The 22,995-nt window shown below is 37.7% G+C and overlaps 1 protein-coding gene across 31 annotated transcripts in view; it reads left to right on the top strand.

Annotated features, from left to right (window-relative positions):
- Positions 1–22,995, top strand: part of BIN1 (bridging integrator 1) — a 109,528-nt gene that overhangs the window by 65,406 nt on the left and 21,127 nt on the right. For 9 of the 31 annotated variants that reach the window (XM_087920503.1, XM_087920496.1, XM_087920493.1 and 6 more), the window contains exons 5-12: positions 1,595–1,690; positions 3,734–3,841; positions 5,095–5,187; positions 10,960–11,045; positions 11,321–11,396; positions 13,557–13,639; positions 18,374–18,418; positions 21,399–21,543. In XM_087920503.1, the coding sequence (XP_087776629.1) occupies positions 1,595–1,690; positions 3,734–3,841; positions 5,095–5,187; positions 10,960–11,045; positions 11,321–11,396; positions 13,557–13,639; positions 18,374–18,418; positions 21,399–21,543 (732 nt within the window). The remainder of the gene's footprint in view (positions 1–1,594; positions 1,691–3,733; positions 3,842–5,094; positions 5,188–10,959; positions 11,046–11,320; positions 11,397–13,556; positions 13,640–18,373; positions 18,419–21,398; positions 21,544–22,995) is intronic. The other 22 variants (XM_087920505.1, XM_087920498.1, XM_087920499.1 and 19 more) reach the window with 3 other exon arrangements.

Genomic DNA, 22,995 nt, shown 5'->3' with positions numbered 1-22,995 from the left:
CTTATATCTTAGGCTTGCATATTCTGCCACAAGGAAAAGAAGAGAAGCCATTACTTCCTCTTGATGACTTATCAGTTGGTTTACAAAGTGTTAATTTATTGAAAGATGCCATGGTCTTATGCCTTGATTTAATCCTGCTTTGTTTTAATGAACCGTGGTTTGAATTAATTACAGCTTGTCTTTGTTGTAGAATAAAGTTTTGGGGTTAGGAGATGGTGTTTACAATCTTCTCCTTGTGCCTATTGTAGCAAAGCAGGAATGAGGGGGTATTCAAGGAAAAATTCTGAGCTGGCTATTTCTTACTATGCTTATCTATTGTGCACAAATCATGCACAAATCGTGCCAATTATGATACAACAATATCCTTTTTCCGATACCAAAAATTCCACACAAAAAGAAGCAAATAGCATATCTCTTTCATTCACAGCTGGACAGTATGAAACCAGACGGAGGGAACTGTACTGATCCCGAGTATCTAGAAATAATATTTTCCAACTTAATGTGAATGCTAGACACTAGCTGATATTGTAGCTGGTTAGAAAAAAGCAAGAGTGAATTGATGGAACCCATCTATCTCGTAAAATCCAAACTACTGTAAGATAGGGAAAAAGGCATAGTAATATTTGTCATATAGCAAATATTCCAAGAAAATATTTTGTTCATGGCGGGTTGAAATTCAACAGTTAGAGCTTTCTTTGTTGTATAAAACAGGTGTCCCCAACCAGGGGTGGGCTTCAAAGTTTTTAGCAAAGGATTCTCTGTCCGATTGCTGGGTGGGCGTGGCTATGGTGGGCGTGGCCTAGTCAACCTTCTGCATCATGGTGGCATTTTTGCCCTCCCTAGGCTCCGGAGGCCTTGGGCCTCCAGGAGGTTAAAAACAGCCTCCTCGGGCTCCGGAGGTTCTCTGGAAGCTGGAAACAGGCCCATTTCCGATCTTCCTGAACTTCTGGGAGGCCCGTTTTTTGCCCTCCCCAAGCCCTGCACTTACCTGCATCCAAAATAGGCCGTGTGGTGACTCCTGGGAGGGGTGGGGATGGGTGGGCAGGTCTAGCCAGGAGTGGGATTTAGGGGTTCTCCGAACTGCACAGAATCTTAGCTAGGGGTTAGCTTGTGAACCCCAGCAGCCCACCCCTGTCTCCAACCCCAAGTATTGATCCATGGCCTCATAGGAATTGCGCCACACAGCTATCAATGAGTGCCAGGCAAATGAGTGAAATGGAAACCATTCCCCTTGCCCCAGTTTGTGGAAAAACTGTTTTCCACTATTCCAGTCCCTGGTTCCAAAAAAGTTGGGGGCCGCTGGCGTAGAAGATGCACAAAACTAGTATCTTTGTCCAACTCTTAAATAATTGCAGCTATTATAATTGTCTAGAAAACAAAAACTTGACAATTTTAGGAATAGATCCTAAGGGTGTTACACATATGCATACTAAAAAAGGAAGCTTCAAACATGATTTTTCTTATAAATTACTTAACTAGTACTAGGGATGAAATATATCTCACTGTTATTGTACTTTTGCTCACATAGATGAACTTGACCTGCATAATGCACAGATAACCCAACTCTTCCCACATTTCTCCTATTCTCTTCCAGAACAATGACCTGCTTTGGACAGACTTCCATCAGAAACTGGTAGATCAGGCACTGCTGACTATGGACACCTATCTTGGCCAGTTCCCAGACATAAAGGTATGGGTCTCATAAAATTTTGGTCTACCTTAAATTCCTTTTGGAAGGCAAAAGCCACATTAGCAGTGAAACAAAAGAACGAGTGTTTAAAAAGACAGTAATAAATGTGGGGCCACCTAATATAACAGATACCCCTGTCTTACATTTTCATCTTCATGAGCATGGGAGAGCTTGAGGATTTTTAAGAAAAATATTGTTGCATTTGTGTATGCTTTCTTATTCTGTTTTAAAAGGTCCTTTAAAACTAATATTCATACCAAAATGTGCAAAACAGAATTAAGTATTTATAATAGTATTTGAGGTAGGGGCTGAGGCACTGAGCAGATTCTGGCCAGCTAACAGTTGGAGGCCTCTACTCCAGAGCCTACCCACTGATTTAGTTCTGGCACCCTTGTCCATTGATAGGATGTCAGCTGATTGTTGGAAATAGGCTCTGGCTGATGAATATAGGGAGGCTGCATAACCCACTGGGAGGACTTCCATTGACCAGCAGTGGTTTCTAGACCCACACTTCCAGAACCACTAATATAAGGAATTCTATAGTCTCTGCATGGGAAAAATGTATATATGGATTGGTGCATTAGGCTCACAGGCACCCATCCTGTTCTTCAGCCTCTTTGTAATAAACATACCTGATATACAGAATTTTACAAAGTCCTTTCATATTCTCTTGGATGCAACTTATAGAGTAGCTTATAATGATACTATAATTTGTATTCCGCATTTGACTACCATCCCAAAAATTATGAAGTGAATAAAAATACATTCAAGATAGTCAAATGATAAAATAGAAAGCTGACAATAATAGAACTGAAATAGAAATATGTAAAGAAAACAAGATTACTGAAGTCCTATATTTATCTCTTTGTGATTGCTAAGAGTCAGCAAAGACATAATCAATCAATTAATCATTCAATAGTTGTCCAAATGGTGAAACTTAGAGTATCAATAACAATGTTTTTGTTCTAAATGAAATAGAGTAATTGAAGTAGCTTGATTTATTTTATTCAAAATATAAAACTTAATAAAACCATACAGTGCAAGTCACATCAGAAACCATTGTTCAATATGATGAAAAAACCCTTCTATGTTCTGAATGGATCGTAAGTACTATTGGGCTGCACACTCTTAACATGCACAAATATTTTCTTTTGTATAATTCCTTGTTTTCATTTTTTTAGTAATATATTTTGGAAAACAGAAGTTTGGTTTTTGCTGTGGAAAACTGGCTCTAATTTTTTATTGTTTCGTGACCTTAAGCTAATGAAAAATTAGCATGGTATCTATATTAGTCTTTCTTTCCTGTTTTGTTTCTCAAAGCTCCCAAAGGAAAAATGCATCAGCAACAACAAGGTGTTCTTTTAAGTGCTATTTTACTACTGTCACTCTAGGAACAATACACAATATTCAGAGTGTGCAAAAAGTTCATTCAACTGAAGATGCAATATGTTATGTATGCATCATAATAATTTCAGTAGTTCCATTTCTTTCATAGACATAGAATGATATAGAAAGGAATTTTGAAAAGAACACAAACATCTATGTTTCAAATTAAAAAACTTTAGAAGAGAGACATACTTGAGTAAAAATATTAAGGCATTAGGATTAGTGTTGCGTTAAGGGGGAAATGGGAAAGCTGTAAGGTGAAGTTGTACAGTATAAAGTCATTGTATCTCATGTCAACTTCTCTCAGAAGGTTAATCAGAAGATAAAAACACAATAATGTGGGGCTCCAACCTTCCAGTCAGCCAGCTAATACTCCATCCAGATAACTGGTAGAAAGAAAAACTCCAACCCTTTCCTTTTGTTACCATTAGTGCATTTGCCAATTGGTGAGTGTGTCTGTGAGTGTAGGTCTATGCATTGGAAATTTCAGGATATACATTGGGAGAAAAGTTGAAACAATTTACATTGATCTTAGATTTCAGGAGCTTGATTACAAGACAGTTGCTTGTTGGTTACATAATTGGCAGAATATATATACATTGGTCTATCAATAATGTTACTTCACGGCTCTGGTGTTCTTCTCACATCTCCTTTCAGTCCCGCATTGCTAAACGGGGAAGAAAACTTGTAGACTATGACAGTGCCAGGCATCATTATGAATCTCTTCAAACTGCAAAGAAGAAAGATGAGGCTAAAATTGCCAAGGTAAAAAGCCCTTGTAAGAGGTGGTATGGCTACTTTCTCTCTATTTGTTCTGAATCAAGTTATTTAGGGTATTTGTACCACTCTCTCCCTCTCTCTCTGTGTGTCTATGTATGTACATAACAATCCACTTTTTGTTGTTAGAAGTAAAAAAAACAAAGTACCCAAACTTTAGAATCCCTAACAAACATGATTTTATCTTATGAATAAAAACAATGTAAAAACTATTATTTACAGCTGAAATGGAAAATCTAGTGTGTCAATGCTAAAAGGAAAATAAAAACTAAACGAGGAAACAAGAAGCCTTAGAGCCTAGGGGGTGGAAAAACTGAGTGTAGAAAGTGCTTTATTTGTATTCCTTTACTTCTGCATTAATGAAGCATTTAGGGATTTTGGCTAATCTAGACTTTTCTGATTGGACTGCTTGTGTCATGGGGCAAAATGATTTTGCTTGCGAAAATTGTTCAGGCTTTTTCTGGTGAGAGGCATCTGCCTTTTTGAATGGAAGTAAATGCTCTGTGTTTTTATCAATAACCATGGCAGAGACTGCTGATGACACAAGTTAAGGATATCATCAGAAGTGATTTTGTGAAATTCAGATTAAACATTTTCTCAATCAAGCTTCTCTCCCTGACTATTGTTCCTTGTGCTCTGAAAAATCTAATCATATCACTAATGGGGGGGCGGGGAGAAATATTTTTCAATTCTGTAAAGCCCTCAGTTCATTTTAAATGATCTGCTCTAAGATCTTATGGATGTTTAAATAAGTGCTATTGTGGTTAATGCAAATTATTCCCCACCTTAGATTTAGACAGTTGTCACCCTCTGATGTTTAAATCAAATGCTACAAAATATGAATAATCTGCATGGCTGTTATAATGAAGTTGTCTTTTAATCTTGGCTCCTTTTGAAGTTGCTAATGACCTATGAAGAGAGACTAAGTAAGGTTGGATTGTGTTGCTTTCTACATGACTAACCAATTCTTCTCTGTTGCTCTCTGCAGCTGGAGTGTTTATAAGCTGTGCTCACTCTGGAGGTCGTTGATCATTTCTGTGGAGCATTAATTACTGCTATATTTAGCATGTCATATAGGATTCATCCTTGACTTATCACTTAATACTGACTTCTTCTGTTTGTTGTTGTTGGGATGATTGGTTCATCCTGACCTTTATTATTTGATTTTTTTTTTTAAAAAAGTAATTCTCAAAAAGTGTCTGTTTTCTTCTTGTCTTTGTCCTGGATATGCTCTTGCCCAGCCTGTTTCGTTGCTTGAGAAAGCCACGCCTCAGTGGTGCCAAGGGAAGCTACAAGCGCATCTCGTAGCTCAGACTAACCTGCTGCGGAATCAGGTGATAGTCCAGCCTGCCTTGCTGTCTAACCCCGCATGTGCTATTTCTGGCTGAAGCTCTCTTCTGTGCTTCTTCCCCAGGCAGCGTTCACTCTAACCTCTCCTGGAAGGTTTCTTTTCTCGGGGAGGAATGTTGACTTAAAATTCAGACTTCTTGAAGCCAAAAACATATTTGAGAAGGCGATGTAGTTTCTCTGATTTTGCATTCCCCTAGATTAATAATACTTGGTATCTTGGTCCTCATCAGCAATTAAATGTAGGTTGTATCCAGTGAGAAGATAGGATAGAAGGTGGGGGAGTGGCTCCAGTAGTTACTATTTAATTTGTGTGTGGCAACTGCTTTTGCTTAATTAGAAGTAGGGTTCCTCTAGGACAGGGGTGTCAAACTCGATTTCATTGAGGGCCGCATTGGGGTTGTGTCTGGGATGGGATGGGGTGGGGTGGTTAGGAGAGGCATGGAGGGGCATGGCCAGCTCAACGTCACTCAGGGTCAGGAGCTCCTTTGGTAGCCTGAGTGCTCTGCCAGCGAAAATGGGCTCCTGAACTCCGTTTCCGACAGTGACAGCCTCCTGCAACCCTCTGCCAGCAAAAATGGAGCTCATGAGGGCTGCACGCTTCATTTTTGCTGGCGGAGGCATCACTGGGCACCCTGTCAGGGCCACATCTGGCCTCCAGGCATTGAATTTGACACCTCTGGCCTAGGAGTTTCTAATTGCTCAATCATGATCCAATGTTTCTGGATTCTGAGATCTATGGATGACAAGGAGGAGAGGCAAGTATATATCTACATATTATACAATAGTCTCTTCTTGTTATTATAGTATATCTTCTTATACTCAGTCCTTATAAAAGGTTTTGTAGCAAGGCTTATTATTTTTATTAACTCACCAACTCTTAAAGTCCTTCACTCTCACCCAAATTTTAGGCTGGTTGACCATAGTTCTTGGTCAACAGTTACTCTTCTCTTTCATTCACTCAGCCCTTAAATCCCAGGATTGTTCTATTCTCATGTCTCTTTCCCTTCACCACTCTCTTTGTAATAAGCAAGGAGAAGAGGATCTGCAGCTGCAGCTGCCAAAAAAAGCCAACACAGTCCTAGGCTGTATTAACAGAGGGATGGAATCAAGATCATGTGAATTGTTAATACCATTTTATAATGTCTTGGTAAGACCACTAAAACATCGGTTTCGGTCACCATAATGTAAAAAAGATTTTGAGACTCTAAAAAGAGTGCAGAGAAGAACAACAAAGATTAGGGGACTGGGGGCCAAAATGTATAAAAAATGGTTGCTGGAAGGACTAGGGATGACATGATAGAGTGTTCCAATATCTCAGGGGCTGACATAAAGAAGAGGGAGTTAAGCTATTCTCCAAAGCATCTGAAGGCAGAACAAAAAGCAATGGATGGAAACTCTAAGAGAGAGGCTAGAACTAAGGAGAAATTTCCTGACATAATAATTAATCAGTGGAACAACTTGCCTTCAAAAGTTGTGAATGCTCCAACCCTGGAAGTTGTAAAGAGATTGGACAACCATTTGTCTGAAATGTTTTGGGTTTCCTGTCGGAAATGGTACAGGTGGTTGGACTAGAAGACCTCTAAGGTCCCTTCCAACTCTCTTATTTTGTTGTTTTAAAGTTCCCTGTATGGGCTTCTTTTTGATTTACAGCTTCTGTTTGTTAGATATTATTTTGTAGCTGAACTTTTTATAAAATCCAGATGTTTTTTAAATAAATGTATAACAAGCTTTAAGTCTATAATTTTGAAGTCTTGTTCTGCTTTATGATTAAAAATGTCTCTGGACAATGTAGCCTTTCCTCTAAAATCATTTGAAGAATAACGTGCCAGTAAATAAAACCCTGCCAAAAACTTTAAACATCCAAAAGCCTTATGGGAAACAACATGGTAATAAGTGAATAAGAGTTATCAGATGTCTGTTTTTCCATGAGGAACAGAAATAAAGATCAGGGTAGTATATTGTGTTTTAACAAAGGACACACTTGCAAAGTGTGTCCATTAAATGAACCAAAGAACTAAATAAAAGAAAAAAAAGAGCAAATATTGGAGGCCATAACTTATTGTTTTGAACTAAAGAAACCAGTTTCCTTTTTTATGGCTTGTCTGAACTGATCAGTGAATTAGTTTAATTAACTGCTGGATACTTTAAACCCAGCTTCTCAAATTCCAGATGGCTTGGATTACTATCAGTCCTGACCATTGGCTATATTAATTTGGACTGATGAGAATTTTGGGTGGTCTGTATCTGGATTGAAATAGGTCTTTAGCCCAGATGTGTGTTCCAGCATTTCTTTGGGGAAAGAGTGTGCCAAAACCCAAACATCATCAGTGGTAGCTAAGGGGAGGTAGGAAAAATATGTCACTGGGAATAGTGGGTGAATTGGTTAGATTTGCAGCTGTTGAAACCAAGGAAGTTGTTGTTATTGGTGGTGGCTAAGGGAAGGTAGACAAAAGAACATTGTAAAAAGATTAGGATTAGGGATGCAGTGGCTCAGTGGCTAAGACGCTGAATTTGTCAATCAGAAAGGTCGGCAGTTTGGTGGTTCGAATCCCTAGCAACGCATAACGGGGTGAGCTCCCATTACTTGTCCCAGCTTCTGCCAACGTAGCAGTTCGAAAACATGTAAAAATGCAAGTAGAAAAATAGGGACCACCTTTGGCATTTAGTCATGCTGGCCACATGACCACAGAAACGTCTTCGGACAGTGCTGGCTCTTTGGCTTTGTAACGGAGATGAACACCGCCCCCTAGAGCTGGAAACGACTAGCATGTAGGATTGGATGGATTGAATTGGCTTGAAACCAATTAGCTTCAAATATGACAGACAAACTTGGCAACTTTAAGACATGTGGACTTCAACTCCCAGAATTCCTCAGCCAGCATAGCTGAAGTCCACAAGTCTTAAAGTTGCCAAGTTTGGGGACCCCTGAAATATGACATAGCCAAGGGACTTCCTGTCTCCAATCTCCACAGCATTTCCCCTCCTTTACTCCCCCTTAACCACTCCTAATGTCCACCTGGGAATGGTTCATCGGAACTTCCAAATTTCAGGTTCAAAACATTCAAAACAAACATATGGTTTATGTATGTTATAGAATGAGTTTCCTTTGGTAAGTGAGCTAATTTTTAATTCCCCGTTTCTTGCCATAATCTCTATCTAAGATAGGCAATAAATGACATGGAGGTAGATTTACATTTTTTCTGTAAGAAAGATGAGGGGAGGTGTTTCAAGAGAGTGGAAATAAATGATCACTCTAGCTGTGTTCTCTTTTGGAATATATTTCGGACGGTTGATGAGTTAAATTGCTTAAGACAGCAAATTCTTGTCTTCCTACAACCCCATTGAAATGCTAACTAAAAGCGTACAGAAGCTTTCTTTGTAAAATTGGCTCTGATTCAACTATGTATAAAGAAATTCTTTTTCTTTATGTTCATGACTCAAATGGGCAGCTGATTCATTTTGCTGAGTTTTGGAATTCTTCAGCGGGATGAAAATAAGTCACACTGAAATCTAATATTTTTTAAAAAATAAAATTAAAAAAATATAAATCTGCAGAGGTTGGCATCTGAAATTTGAATGAATCCAGATGACACAAACAAGTAGTTTATATGTTAGCAAATGGTACAGAGGTGACATACATTGCTAAAACACTGACTAATAGGATTAGTATATTAAAAGATTAAAAATTACTTGGATATAAAAAGTCTAGAAAAGGCAGATCACAGAGGTTACTTGTTCTCCAGAAACTTCACCCCCAAAGTATTGATTAGTTTCTGAGTTATATTTGATAAGTTAAAAAAAGGCAAATTGAAAGAACTATTGTGGTCCAATGAATAGTGCTTGTTCATGGAATTAAAATGCTTGCTTGCATATCTGTTTATTGTAAGATTTATATATCACTTCAATCCAAACAGCTTTAAGCAATACATATCAGAGTATATATCAACAAAGATGACACATCATATCGAAACAATGATATTAAAACATATCCAATTTTTCAGAAATGTCTTGAAGAGTTTCCTGTTAATTGATCAAATTCCATTTCTGCCATTTCCCATACAATTTCTCAACTGTTGCAAAAACAGAATTGTATAAAGTTGCCACAAGATTTATGTAGCAAGCTAGAATTTGTGCATGATGTTCTTGGTGAGATTTATTTTTGATTCCTATTTTGCCTGTTCAGTTTTGTATTGTATTGCTTTGTATAGCAAAGCAGTATTTTGATATATTATATTATTTTCATTAATTTGCCTTAAGATAAAGAGACAAATAATTGTTATAATAACTATTTTGTTGAGTGCTGCCAAGGGGACTCCCATGGAAAACCATAGTATTGCAATTGGGTTTTAGAGCCTCTTATTGTTTCTTCATAGAGTGAACGTTGCCTTGGGTATTTCTGTCTCACAATATTGGGATATTTCAATGTAGATATCAACTTTTTAGATCTTAGAGCATGAATAATTCTGTCTGCTGAAAATGTAAAAATAGACTAGCTCAGTATTAAGATTCCAAGCAATAATGTTCTATACAGTTTGTTTACTCCAAACCCCCAACTTTGCTATTAATTTCTGTTCATTGCTTAATTCAAGTATTCATCAATATCAAATCCTGTGACACTCTGCCCTCATTCTTAGAAAACCCCCAATCAGGCACCAGGCTAATATAGAATATATCTTAGCATATATCTTCACAAAGAAAATATATTTCTCCTTTAACCAAAGAATCTGACTTGTGTTGCTCCTATTAGCACCTTGTAAGAATGATTAAAATTTTCTGAGAATTTCTTTTCAAGGACAGAGGCCTGTATATATTCATTAGGGACCTCTTAGCATTCCTGCCATTGATTGGCATATAAGTAGTTTCTTTTTTCTTCTTGCTACTGAATTGGTAAGAATCCAGCTTCAGTATTTATCCATATTATGGTAGACCGTAAATGATATAAAATGAAACCTCTGTGCATTTACTGCTTAAATATTCTATTTCACCAGTCTATAGATACATATATCCCCACTGCTTGCACTTTGGTAGGCTCTTTAAAACTTTGTGCTAGTGCTAATCATCTGGGGAGTATCAAACATTTTTATTAGTTTTACTCTGAACTGAATATTGTATAATTGCATTACCATAGAATTCCAGAAGTTTGTGTATATGCAATAATCTTTAGTGGTATGCAGACCACCATTTCCAACATTCTTGACAATGTGTTCTGGGAATGAACTAGAGTAAGAGGTAGCTTTGTAGAAATGGCTTTTGTAACTCCCCATATTAGCCACATAACCCGTTTCCATTCCTGCAGTCACATACTGGATTTCTCACATTTATTGGGAACAGATGGCCTGCATCTGAGGCCATCTGAGGAAGTAGAAGGCAATGTAGAACACTTCTATCAGCTTGAGGTGCAAGTGGACTTTAAGTGGCATTCTAATGAGGCCAATATCAGTTTATCTTTGTGCAAAGTAGACATCAGTTTTTCTTTATAGTGACCAAAGCTTAGTTGGCAGGATCTTCTCCCTCAGTCTCCCTCAGTGAGAAAGAGATGGATTTGTAGGATCTTGACCAGCTTTGTCAAACCTTGAAAGGTAAGAATACTGGGCTCCTGGGAAAATTGAGGTATTGTTACCACCTCCATTTGTTTGCATTAACAACCTGCTTAGTTTGCCAGCCCATATCCTAGTAAATGTATTCTAGATCTCCATATATACCAAATGTAAACTCTCTTCTGAATGATTGCATATGGGTTTGTTGATACCCTACAGGCTGAAGAAGAATTAGTAAAAGCCCAGAAAGTATTTGAAGAGATGAATATTGATCTTCAGGAAGAACTGCCTTCACTATGGAATAGGTGAGCACTGAAAAAAATGCTCTTTATTCTACCTATGGTATATATTTCTGGAATGAAGCTGAGGGTCTTGGTGGAGGAATTTACAAGATCTTGATTGGTTTTTGCTCCAATGAAGCTCAACCAAAGTATTCTGTCCATGCTGTTTCTTTTGCTAAATCACATATTCCATCCTGCAGCAGGAGTTGAGGACATGAAAGCTGATTAGCAAGTGGGGTAAAGTTGAAGGATAAACATCTGCCTATATCTCTATTGACTTGTACTGTTTTATTTTCTAGTCGTGTTGGTTTCTATGTCAACACATTCCAGAGTATTGCTGGCTTAGAAGAGAATTTTCATAAGGAAATGAGCAAGGTAAAGTTGCAAGGCATTCTTCTTCCTATTGGTATCATACATAGTTCTCCATCCTTTTTTTTACTAGAAGGCAATAGTGTTAGCTGATGATGCTCAGGGATGCTGACACAGTTCTTAAATAACTGTTAAGGTACCCCTTCTGAAAACAGACTAGGCCATATTTTGAAGGCATTATCAGTAGCAATCTTCTGGAAGATAAACAGTTCCAAGTTTGGATAGTGCCTAAAACTGCCTCGGTATATCATGCATGCTTCCATAAGTTGTATTAGTGAAAAAATATGAGAGGGAAAAAAAAGATCATTATATGAGGCCCTACTTCCTTGTTTTTCTAGAGATCTACTTTTTTGTAGGTCAGATGACTTCTATCCATCAATTTATATTAAGATTTGGAAGGCTGGAGCCAATGCCCTTATATGTGTGAAAGCTTATCAATGGTTAAACTCAGTGGTTAATGGTATATATACTACTAATATATACAGTTTTTAACTGATGAAACTACTCAGTTGCTTTTCAAAAATTGCTTGCCAGTGAAACATATTCTGAATTTCTGTAGTGACTATGCCATATTTTACTTCAATATCATGGATAAAGAATTTACCCCTTCAGAGCAGCATAAATGATCTTTCTCTTCCCCTGTACGAATAACTTGACAAGGAATCAGGAAGACCACAGTTTAAAAGAGGAAATTAAAAGAAGGAAATTATATGCATTGGTTTACATAAACCTGTAACTTAATCATCTTTGCTTAGAATTTAAAATCCTGTACCAGGCAATAGAAAAAGCAGGTTGGAACATGTCAAAATTTAAAGGAGAATATATAAGGGGTGTCAAATGACTAGATACAAATTGTCAAAATGTATATTAAGAGGAAAGCGGTAAAGTTGTTGAAAGATTCTACCAATCTTCCAACAAGGAGTTCAGGTTTGTATAATATAAACTTTCAAGGCAGATATTGCCTGGTTCCATGCCTTTGCATTAATGAGATTTCCAAAAAGGGTCCTAAAAACTAGACATTCCAAGGAGGGAATTTGCATAGCTCATGTTTTGCTCATATTTCTAAGCTATTATATAGATATATATTTAAGTATTATGTACTGTGAGCCACAGAAGATTTAATAGTATGGATGGCAATGTACAGTAAGCTTAATCAAATTGTCAACTTACATGGTATTTGATCCACTGATTTGACCAAATGGATGTCGTAGCCAGACATTCAAAAGTAATCCACCAAAATAGACATTTTTCAGCTAAGAAAACATATTCCTGTCAAAGTTCAGCTAAGGCGTTTAAAGTCTTTACAACAAGTGAGAAAAACAGAGAGGTGGACCACTAATAGCTAAGCTGAACTGTAGTTTTACATTGTTTACAGTGTGAGTATACTTTCCCATAGTAGGCAGTGTGGGTATACTTTCCCATGACTTATGGGAGCAATTTGAATATAGAAGTGCTAGAACCAGGCCACATTAACATTACACTTATCAAAAGTGCTTTCCATTCTACCAACAGCAGAACAGTTTATGAGATAAAACCCTGACCAGTCTGTTTCTCTGGGGTAATCATAGCTGATCCTGTTTCTTCCATTCCCCACCCCACCTCCAGCAAAAGTAATGCCAAAAGATCATCTGCATTTCTTTATAGTCAGATTGGCCCATGGACCTGCTGCAGTGGCTGGCATGGGCTGCAAGCCTAGATGAACTACTTCCCGCAGGCTATTTCCACTAGTTTGGCCTCATTTCTTATTTAGTGACAGACTAAGATTGTGACAGACTAACAGCAACTTAGGCTGGCAATGGGGTGGGAAGATAGGGAGAAGGAAGATGACATTAAGTCCCAATGAGAAATAAAGAGTCTGTATGGATGGAAGAGCCTGGAACAGTACAAATATGTGAGTCAGAGGAGGAGAAAATGAAGAAACATGAACTGAATGTATTATTATCGTCTGCGCATATGTCACAGATTTTGCTCATATGACATCTGTTTCAAAAGATGTCCCTAGTGCAGTCAGTGAGGTAATATAAATAAATAGCAGAATCCTTCCCTTAGCAAAATAACCCTCTTTTGGGATCCTTGAGTATACCAACATATTTCTAATAGGCTCTTTGTTATACTGACCTGTAATTTCTTTTCCTATTTTGAACTTTTGTTTATTTATTGTCTCAGTTAAACCAAAACCTGAATGATGTCCTTGTGACTCTAGAGAAAGAACATGCAACAAGCACCTATCCTGTTAAAGCTCAGCCAAGGTTAGTATGTGTAAACCAATGTGTAGGTTTATATACAATGCATAGTATAGAATGTAAAAAAAAAATCTTTCTTTATTAAAAGCTGGGCAACAGCACCATATCTGTCTGTCTTATTTTCTAGTATCTTTTGACCATTATATTGTTTCTCTCTCCTTCCATCCCAGGAAATATTCCCCCAGTGCTTTTCATGGTTAAATGCCATTTCCCTTTCAGCACCAGAACAAAACCTAGACCAAAATGAGTATAGAGGTATATGTGTTTGTGTGTGTATAATAATTTAACATAAACACATCTTTTAAAAATATACCTACTGGAATGGCAGGAAAAAGGAAGAAATGTTGTAAAAGAGTAGGAACCCCTGCATTTTATGTTTACTTATGGGTGGATCCTTTAGTCTTCAGATATATTTATCCCTAGATGGGTCTTTTGAAACATAGCAGTTGACATTTTTATGGAGATACAATGATGGGAAAAATACATTTCAGTTGGGCTAAAGTTTAATTTGCCAGAATTGATTCTGTTATAACATAGTCTTCTTGGCACAATATTCTGATTTCCATATCTTTGTGTACATCAGCGTAAGTATATCTAATAGAACTAATCACATATTCTTTTCCCATTTATCCTTGTCTCCATTTTCCTTCCTCCCTCTGTTGTTTCCTCTGTCAATTTTTAGATTGTAAGCTCCTCGGGGCAGGGACTTGTTGTCTTGTACTGTGTAAAATGCCATGCACATTGATGGTGCTATATAAATAATAATAAATAATAATAAACCATATTCTCAGCTCTGGGGCTAAAGGCTGGCCCTTTGAGCTCCTTGACTCTGTTACTTATGATTTATATTATTAAGGATCACAGCTCCATATCAGATACCCTTTATCACAATTCCGTAAAAAGAGATTAGATTTACACAATAAATGTATCTACAATGTCGACCGTAAGGCTGAATATATTAATAAATCAAGACAGTGCAATTCTGGCATACAGTAATACACAGTGGCTACATTTAGATGATCTTGAATGTTGCGGGATCCAATCTGGGTCAGTCATGGGACCAGAGTTTGTGCTGTTCTGTGTGGTATTTATATGGTGCCTGTTGTATGTGGCTTTTAGATGCTGATTGGGGTGTGTTGATGGCTGGCTTTTAAGTCATTGGCTGTCATTTGTCTGTGCTGCCCAGCCCTTGCCTTCTATGTACTTGATAGGCTGGTGTTAAATCAGCACTCTTGTTGACTGACAAGGGGCCTGTTTCTCAGGCTTCAATCACTTCCCTGGCTGTTTTTGTGCCTGCTTGTCCAATAATCTTAGTAGCTGCAAAGTTGAATGTGTGTCCTTGTTCATTGCAGTGTGAGGCTATCAATGAGTTTGGGTCTCCTCATTTAACCACTCGAACCAATGAGTTCAAGGAGTTCAGCTTTGTAGCTACTAAGGTTGTTGGATGAGCAGGCACAAAAACAGCCAGGTTTGAAGATTGAAGCCTGGGAAACAGGCCCCTTGTCAGTCAATAGAAGTGCTGATTTACCACCAGCTTAAAAGGCGACAGCTGGGCAACACAATCAAAGGACAGCCAACAACTTAAAAGCCAGTTGTCAACACACCCTAATCAGCATCTAAAAAGTCACATACAATAGGCACCATACAAATATCACACACAAAACAGCACAAACCCTCCTAGACAGAAGTTCAGTGGTGGTATTCAGCTGGTTCACACTGGATTGAGTGAACTGGTAGCTAGGATTTGGCATGGGTTGCCGAACTGGTAGTAAGTTCTGGCTGGCCATGCCCCCAACCCAGTTGCCCAGTCACCGCTGGCTTGCTTCCTCTGCCTGCCCGATGCTCGCTCACCCTGCCCACCTAACGCTGGCCCCTTAAGGTATTTCTTTCTTTTTTTCCCCTCCTGACAATCAGCTGCTCATATGATCAGCTGTGCTGGGATTCCCCTTGCTGAGGCCCAGGAAGAGAAAAAAATGGAGGGAGGGGCTCAACCCCCTCCATTTTTTGCCTTCCTGAGCCCCAGAGGAGCCTTCTGGGAGCAAAAACACCCCCCAGAGGCTCTTCTGAGGCCAGGAAGGTCCCAAAACAGAGTGTGGAGGGGTGCTGCATGCCCCTCCCACGCTCTGTTTTTTTTTCTTCCTGAGCCCCAAAGGAGCCTTCTGGGAGCAAAAATGCCCCCCCCCGAGGCTCCTCTGAGGCCAGAAGGCCCCCAAAAATGGGTGGGAGGGTGGCTGCAAAAATGCCATGCCCACCCAGTCACATGGCCATGCCCACCTAGCCACGGCCACCAAACCACGCCCATAGAACCGGTAGTAAAAAAATTTTGAATCCCACCAGTGCAGAAGTTTCCTGAAGATGGTCTCCAGCATGTGTCTGAAATCTCAGAAGACAAAACCTCTGGTCCCAGTGACTGACCCAGATTGGATCATGCAGCATTATCCTGGAATACGTATATTTGCCTTCATTTGTAATCATGAATATGTTTATCTGAACTGGAAAACAGACCAATGCATATACACAAATAATCATACTATAAAAGATGGATCACAACATTTTTAGTTTTGTTTTAAAAGTAAAGATATTTTTGAACTGCTTTAGGAAATTCAAACAAAGTTGGTGAAATTTCTTTGATTTACCCCCACCACACACAAACATGTTGTATGGTTATTATTGATGCATTTAGTATTAAATGCATTTACTATTATTGTAGTATTGAATTTACTATTAAATTCATTTGGGTTTTTTTGAACAATACTATTAAATTCTTTGTGAATTTAGTCATTACAGTTATATGTTTAAGCCAATTCTAAGAAGAGGCAGGGATAGGAACAGAACATAACATCTGCCAAGTTTTTTTCCATATACAGTATTTTATACACAACATACACAATATTTTCACCAAACCTCAGCTCATACAGTTAAGAGGAAAGCTGGCCTCACTTTTTGGTTTCTGACTTTTATCCAAAGATGTGAATGATGAAGCAGTTTGGGAACTTAGACTCCCAGCTGCTCTGAATCTGGGGTTTGCTGTATTTGCATTAATGAGATGCAATGTGCCAAGCCATCATTAAGGAAGGGATTATACTTGTGTACTTCTTGTTGGAAAGCAAACTGAAGTGATCTTGCTTCCTTATTTTTGCAAAACTACTCCTACGTACAAAATAGAACAAAGGGAAGATGGATATGGAAAATGAATTGATATCAGAAAATCTAGCAGTTCCTGTGTTCTTGGCAATGAATGGAACTCTAGGTTTTTCAAAGAGAGAGAGGGAGAGGAGAGAGAGAAATTGCAAATCCTTTGTAAATCACTTTCACTAAATAAAACAGATGTGTGATAAAATAAGATTTTTTTATATTTGTTCAGTCTCTGAACAAATGAAGAATGAAGAAAGAGCAAAAGTGGCTGAACAAATATACTGTATAATAAATCACCAAGTATGTGTAGCAATAAGCAGAGAAAGAAGAACTTAGGTGTGGTCTGTCTAGGATGAAGATTTGTACTTTAAACACTAAACCGGGAGAAAACCACATTATAGTTAGTGGGGTTGATTTTTGAGTAAATATGCATTTGTTTTCTTAATGCATAGTGACCATGACCAGAATACTTTAAATGAAGTTTACTTTATTATTTTTACTTGGATCGATCTAATTTTAATACAGTGATTATTTCACTGCTCTAGATTCCTTTCTGTTGATATCTCATCTGAAAGGAGTCATTCTATGCTTGAAACAATTATTTGTTTTGCTTTTTCTTTGAAGTCTGGCTAAATAACATTGGTTTAGGCATCACAGTTGAACTGAAGCTAAAAATAAGGTTTCAGAAAAAAATGCAAGACTGAAATAAACGTGGGAATTAAGCACTATTGTATCAGTTATATTTAAAAGCCAAAAGAATTTCATAAAATAACTTATCTGTGTACTTTGGAAATAGAGATGGAAAAAAGAACTTGTATATCAATGACAGTGTAGAAAGGACATGAAAACCCATCATAAGAAAAATATTATGGGAAAGCATAAGGATCCTGACTTGACATCCGTTTTCAGCTGATATCATTCGAAGTACAACAATAGTTCAAACAGTTTATGTTTTGTGGGAACATATTTTTCAGGACATATTTAAAAACCCTCACCCATTCTGTACCATAATTTAATGTCAAATTAATGTCTGGTTGGATAGTTATTAAGAAAATATGTAACTGACCAAATCCATGGGGCTATGGGGCTTTTGACAGTACATTAGTGCTGCGATTCCCAATTGGATTGGATGATTTCCATGTTAATGTTTAAAGAAGATCAGTTTTCTCAAATTACAAAAAGACACTTTCAAGGCTCACTGTTTTCACTGATCTTGTGATAGATGAGGAAACACCAGTTGCCAAAGCACAGCCCTCTGCTATATATACGCTATTGCGTATTTTTCAGCACGGTTCCCCATCCACTTTTCTTTTCCAGTACAGCTCTGAGGTAATCTCAGGATGAGTGGTGACATCTATCCTTCTCTTCCTCTTCCATTCACTGGGCACTGACATAGCACTTAATGGGTAGATTTTTTCATTGAAAATGTCCAGTGTGGGTACCTTTTACTATGCTAAGATGAACCACTGGGCCACATTTTAGTTCCTCTATGAACGAATATCTTCACAGTAATTGCATTAGCTCATGCACGGAATCTTCACCTTTCTTTCTCATTGGTTGAGCCGTGTTGTAATGGAGATCACTTACGTGTGCCGTCCTCAACAGAAAGAAAACTAAACTCTTCTCCAGGCTGAGGAAAAAGATGAGCAGGTACCAGAATGGCAAAAGTGGCCTGATTTGGATGACAAAAGCAAAGTGGTCTGATTTGGATGACAAAAGCTGCATTCTAACAGCATAGTGCAATGATAGCTTGATAATGTAGATGTTTTTCCTTTTTTTCCTCTGCATGATTTAAACCCCTTTCTCTTAGAATTGTTTGAGATTGCCTTTGTGTGTGTCTGAATAATCCAAATATTTTATCGTTTGCTTTAATTCAATTCTCCCCCCCCCAAAAAAACATTTTCAGTGGAAGATTATCTATGGCCTTTATGATGACAATTTTTATGCTTCCCAATACATTTCTCAAGGATAACTGTAATACTATGTGCTCTGTACCTAGAGAAAAATGCTAATTAGGGCAACCAGATAACCTAACACTGTTTGCTCTAGTGGGTTATGATATTGGATCCTCCCATGTGAAAAAGGGCATTGATTTTCCTTTAAAGAGCTGTGGTGCTGCAGTGGTTAAAATGGAGTACTGCAGCTAATTCTGCTGACTGCCGGCTGCCAGCAGTTTGGCGGTTCGAGTCTCACTGGCTCAAGGTTGACTCATCCTTCCATCCTCCCAAGGCTGGTAAAATGAGGACCCAGATTGTTGGGGCAATATGCTTACTCTGTAAACCACTTGGAGAGGGCTGTAAAGCACTATGCTACTGCTATTTAATGTTTCAAACTAAAGTGAGGCCATATTTTATGTATACTGTGCACAGCTAGTAGGACTACCAAGTTAGATTTGAACTAAGGCCTCTTAGCTTAAGGACACTAAGGGTACTACTTCACTAGAATTTTGTGTATAAATTGTTGTGAATTTTTGCTTGATATTTGTAAAGCTTATGTAATCCCTTTGCAAGAGCTTAAATTAATGTGTTGCAGCAATGGGTATAACAGTGCTGAACGATGATAGACCTTTGCAGTTAGAGCAACTGTAGATAAAATTCCAGCATTTATTTGAAGAATAGGCAAATTCATATATTCATAAATAGATTTTTGTTGTTTGTTTCAGAGAAATTGTTATGTAGCCAGACAATTTGGTCCTATTTCCTCGTGCCTTCCACAATAGAAGTGGTGAATTATAATAGTGCTCCTGTTCTTTATTCATATTCTGTTGGCTGGCCTCCCAAAATGTTCACATTTTGAAGCTGGTTGCCAAGTTATTATGGTATGATCGAAGTTTCCTTTTAAACATATTTGCAATCAGTTCATGAAAGAAGAGAAGGAGGAAAATGAGCTCTTTATTCCATTCAGATTCTGAGAAAGGAGCCCTTGTGACTTTGGTTGTTCCTTTGTGAACGTCAGTTGGAAAAGTAACTTCTTTTTTTTCTTTGCTTTTTTGTGATGTGGTCACAAATCATGATATCTATCTTGACTATCAGGTATGGGGGGGGGGGAACTGCCTAGAAGGGACATACACTTCAATAGAGAGAAAAAGCTAAGTCACTATTTGGAGTACATGGTATTTTATGACAAACTATTGTAATAAGTATTTTCTGTACTAACTAGCTTGCTGAGTAAATATGCATGATGGCTGCTATGACTAAGTGATAAAAAGTGTGTTAAAAAGAGTTATCAATTGTTTTCTTTCTACCAGCTGTCTGTCTTTTGATAAGGTTTGGAGATACAATAAGAGGTAGAAGAAGATAGACATGGTTGAGATATGATTTGGTAGTTCATCTTTGATTACTTACACCTTCATCTTCCACGTGAATCTCCAGCAGTAAATGGGTTATAGTTAGAACCTCTTAGAACCAAGAATATTTACATAAGCATAAGTCTTAATGAATTTAGGACAATTTATTTCCCAGTGCAAATTAGCAATAGAAATGATATGAGAGTTTTAACAAATTATATTGCTATGTATCAGGGGTTTTGAATTTTTGTTTTAAATCTAATATTTAAGCTTTCATATTTTGGGGGGTTAGGTCCATTTTTCAACCTTTTCCTTTGTGTTGTTTAAATAAGAAATCAGTTGTCTCATCCAGAGGTGGTATTCAGCAGGTGCGGACCAGTTCTGGAAAACTGGTAGTGGAAATTTTGAGTAGTTTGGAGAACCGGCAAATACCAGCTCTGACTGGAGGTTTTACAGTATCCTTCCCCAGCCACGCCCACCAAGCCACGCCCACAGAACCGATAGTAAAAAAATTTGAATCCCACCACTAGTCTCATCCCTCTAGCTGGTTTAATTTCAAAGTACCCATTGTTTAACAAAGAACACTGTGCAGAATCACATTCACATACAAAATTCCTCAGGAGACTAAAATTTCTATACATCTTTGGAGCTCAAAAGTCTGCTTATTTTTAATGTATAATGAAAATCATCTTATTTGATTTTTAGAGAATATCCAAGAGCTGCTTAAGAGCTAAAACTACATGGTAGACAAACATGGGCACTGCATGTATTGCAATTTAGATTAGAGCATGGAGGGAAATAGAGGTGTTGATTTAAAAAAGCAAAGTCAATTCCCCCTCCCCCTGTATGTTACAATCCATACAGTACCCTTCTCCTTTCTCTTGTTTGGTGTTGGACAGAAAATCTCTTTGGTAGCTTCCTGTGACACATAATCCCCATTATTATTAGGAGGTGGATTTCTATTGGAATTATACTGGGTGTCCCTATGTCCATCAATTGTTGTTGTTTACTGCTTAAAATATATATTTGCATACATGCATCAGCAAGGTACATGTAAGGCATCACATAATTTGGTTCTAAGAGTTTCCATCACTAGCATTGCTCATCCCTTGAACTAGCTATATGTTGCATTTGGCAGTGCTTCAACTTTACATTGTTTTTCCCTTCTTTTGATCTGAGGCACACATGCACTTTACTACAAATTAAAGTAATATCAGTCGAGGTATTCCAAAAATGCAAATGAAAGAAGCATTTTACTCTATTCCAAGACATACAAAAAACTTACTCAAGATGTCAATTCTGAGAACTGAGAAGTGCTTTTCCCCCCCTTTTTTTTTCTTACAGTGACAGCACAAAAGCAAACAAAACTCCTTCATCTCCACCTGATGGGACTCCCATCACCAGCCCTGAGATCAAGGTCATCAACCATGAACCAGAGCCATCCACTCTGGAAGCTCCTGGAGGAGGCATCCCCAAGTCTCCTTCTCAGGTAGTGAGAGCGGCTGTTGTGTTTTCCTTGGGAATTTACACATTTCTATTACATGTTTCCATATTTTTGTTATAGTTGAATATAGTTCAACTTCATTTGTAGATCAATTACTTTTTTTTCTGTTCAGGTTCTTTAATAGTTTTAGGCAAACTGTGTTATTTCTCTTTCTCTCTAAAGCTGCCATTTCTTAATCCAGTGTTCTACTTGGAAGCAAGCTAGCTTGTATTATGTAATTATCATAATGCATAATTGTTCCTAAGAGCAAGAAAAGACCTGGCTAAATAAGATGCCTTGGCATGTGTAACCTCTGAGTAAAGTAGTCAACTGCAATACCAGTGGAATAGTAGAATGGAAATATTTTTGGGGAAGCTTCTTGAACCATTGTCAGAGACATTGATAATAAACTGGAGGTTACTCACACACTTTCGAGGGTTGCTCTGAAGAGGTTTTCCAATAGGATTATTACTTCACTTTGCAAGTTGTTTAATGGTTTTCTTAAAGGAAAGGCACCACCAACTGCATCCTCTGTTTGGAAATGACATCAAACATGCATGATTTTTCATGGAAACAGTGACATTATGTGCTTGCAAGCCGCAACACTTGTATGATAACATTGACATCATCATACTTGGGTCTTCATTTGACTCCCTACTTGGGTCTTCATTTGACTCTGCAGTGTATACTCTCCGTGTATACATGTATCATTTTTATTAAAAAATGAACATTTTATTTTTTTGCTAAATATTTGTTGGTGTGACTTTAATCTGACTTCATCCAAGCTCACTTTGGCTTCACAAAAGTAGCTTTGTTCTAGTATTTCAGCACCAAACAATCATTTGAGAACTAACAGCTAGTTAAAATATAACTGATTTTCCAGCAGATATTTTGGAATTTAATTATAGTTATGTGAAATAAATTATGAATTCCTAGAATTTTAGGATAGTGAGGGATCTAGGTAAATTATCTATAAGAAGACATTATAATATAATCACTATTCCTAGGTGACCACACATATCATTACATCTCTAATTTCCAAATTGATTGTAGAAACACCTCACCCTGTCTTGATATTTGGTCATTGTTTTAAAATGCGGTTGCCTTGTTTTTATAAAACCATTAATCAAACTTGCAAACAGAATAAATCCTATTGGGGAAAATTCTCTGGTCAGTGAAGAGCAGTGTTCTTGGGAGAAGGAAAATGCCAAGATCCTATCTTAGAGGTACTCTGGGTTCAAAATGAATCTTTAGAGTCAGTTTAAAACTCAGGAACAAAGGTTCCAAAACCTAATTATAATTAGAGATAAGTTGGATAAATGACTGTTTGGATTGAACAGTCTAAATTTCCTACTATGAATAGGGCAGTGGAAATGTGTGTAGTTTTGTGTATTTGACTCCCAGTTGGACTGAAACAATAGTCATTTGGACAAGAAATTAGCCCCCATGTTCATGCTA

This window comes from Pseudonaja textilis, chromosome 1 (assembly GCF_049901715.1).
Source record: "Pseudonaja textilis isolate UNSWEBS1 chromosome 1, rPseTex1.2, whole genome shotgun sequence".
Classification (NCBI taxonomy): domain Eukaryota; kingdom Metazoa; phylum Chordata; class Lepidosauria; order Squamata; family Elapidae; genus Pseudonaja; species Pseudonaja textilis.
The sequence above is the reverse complement of the archived record's forward strand: the minus strand, read 5'-3'. Positions and strand labels throughout refer to the sequence as shown.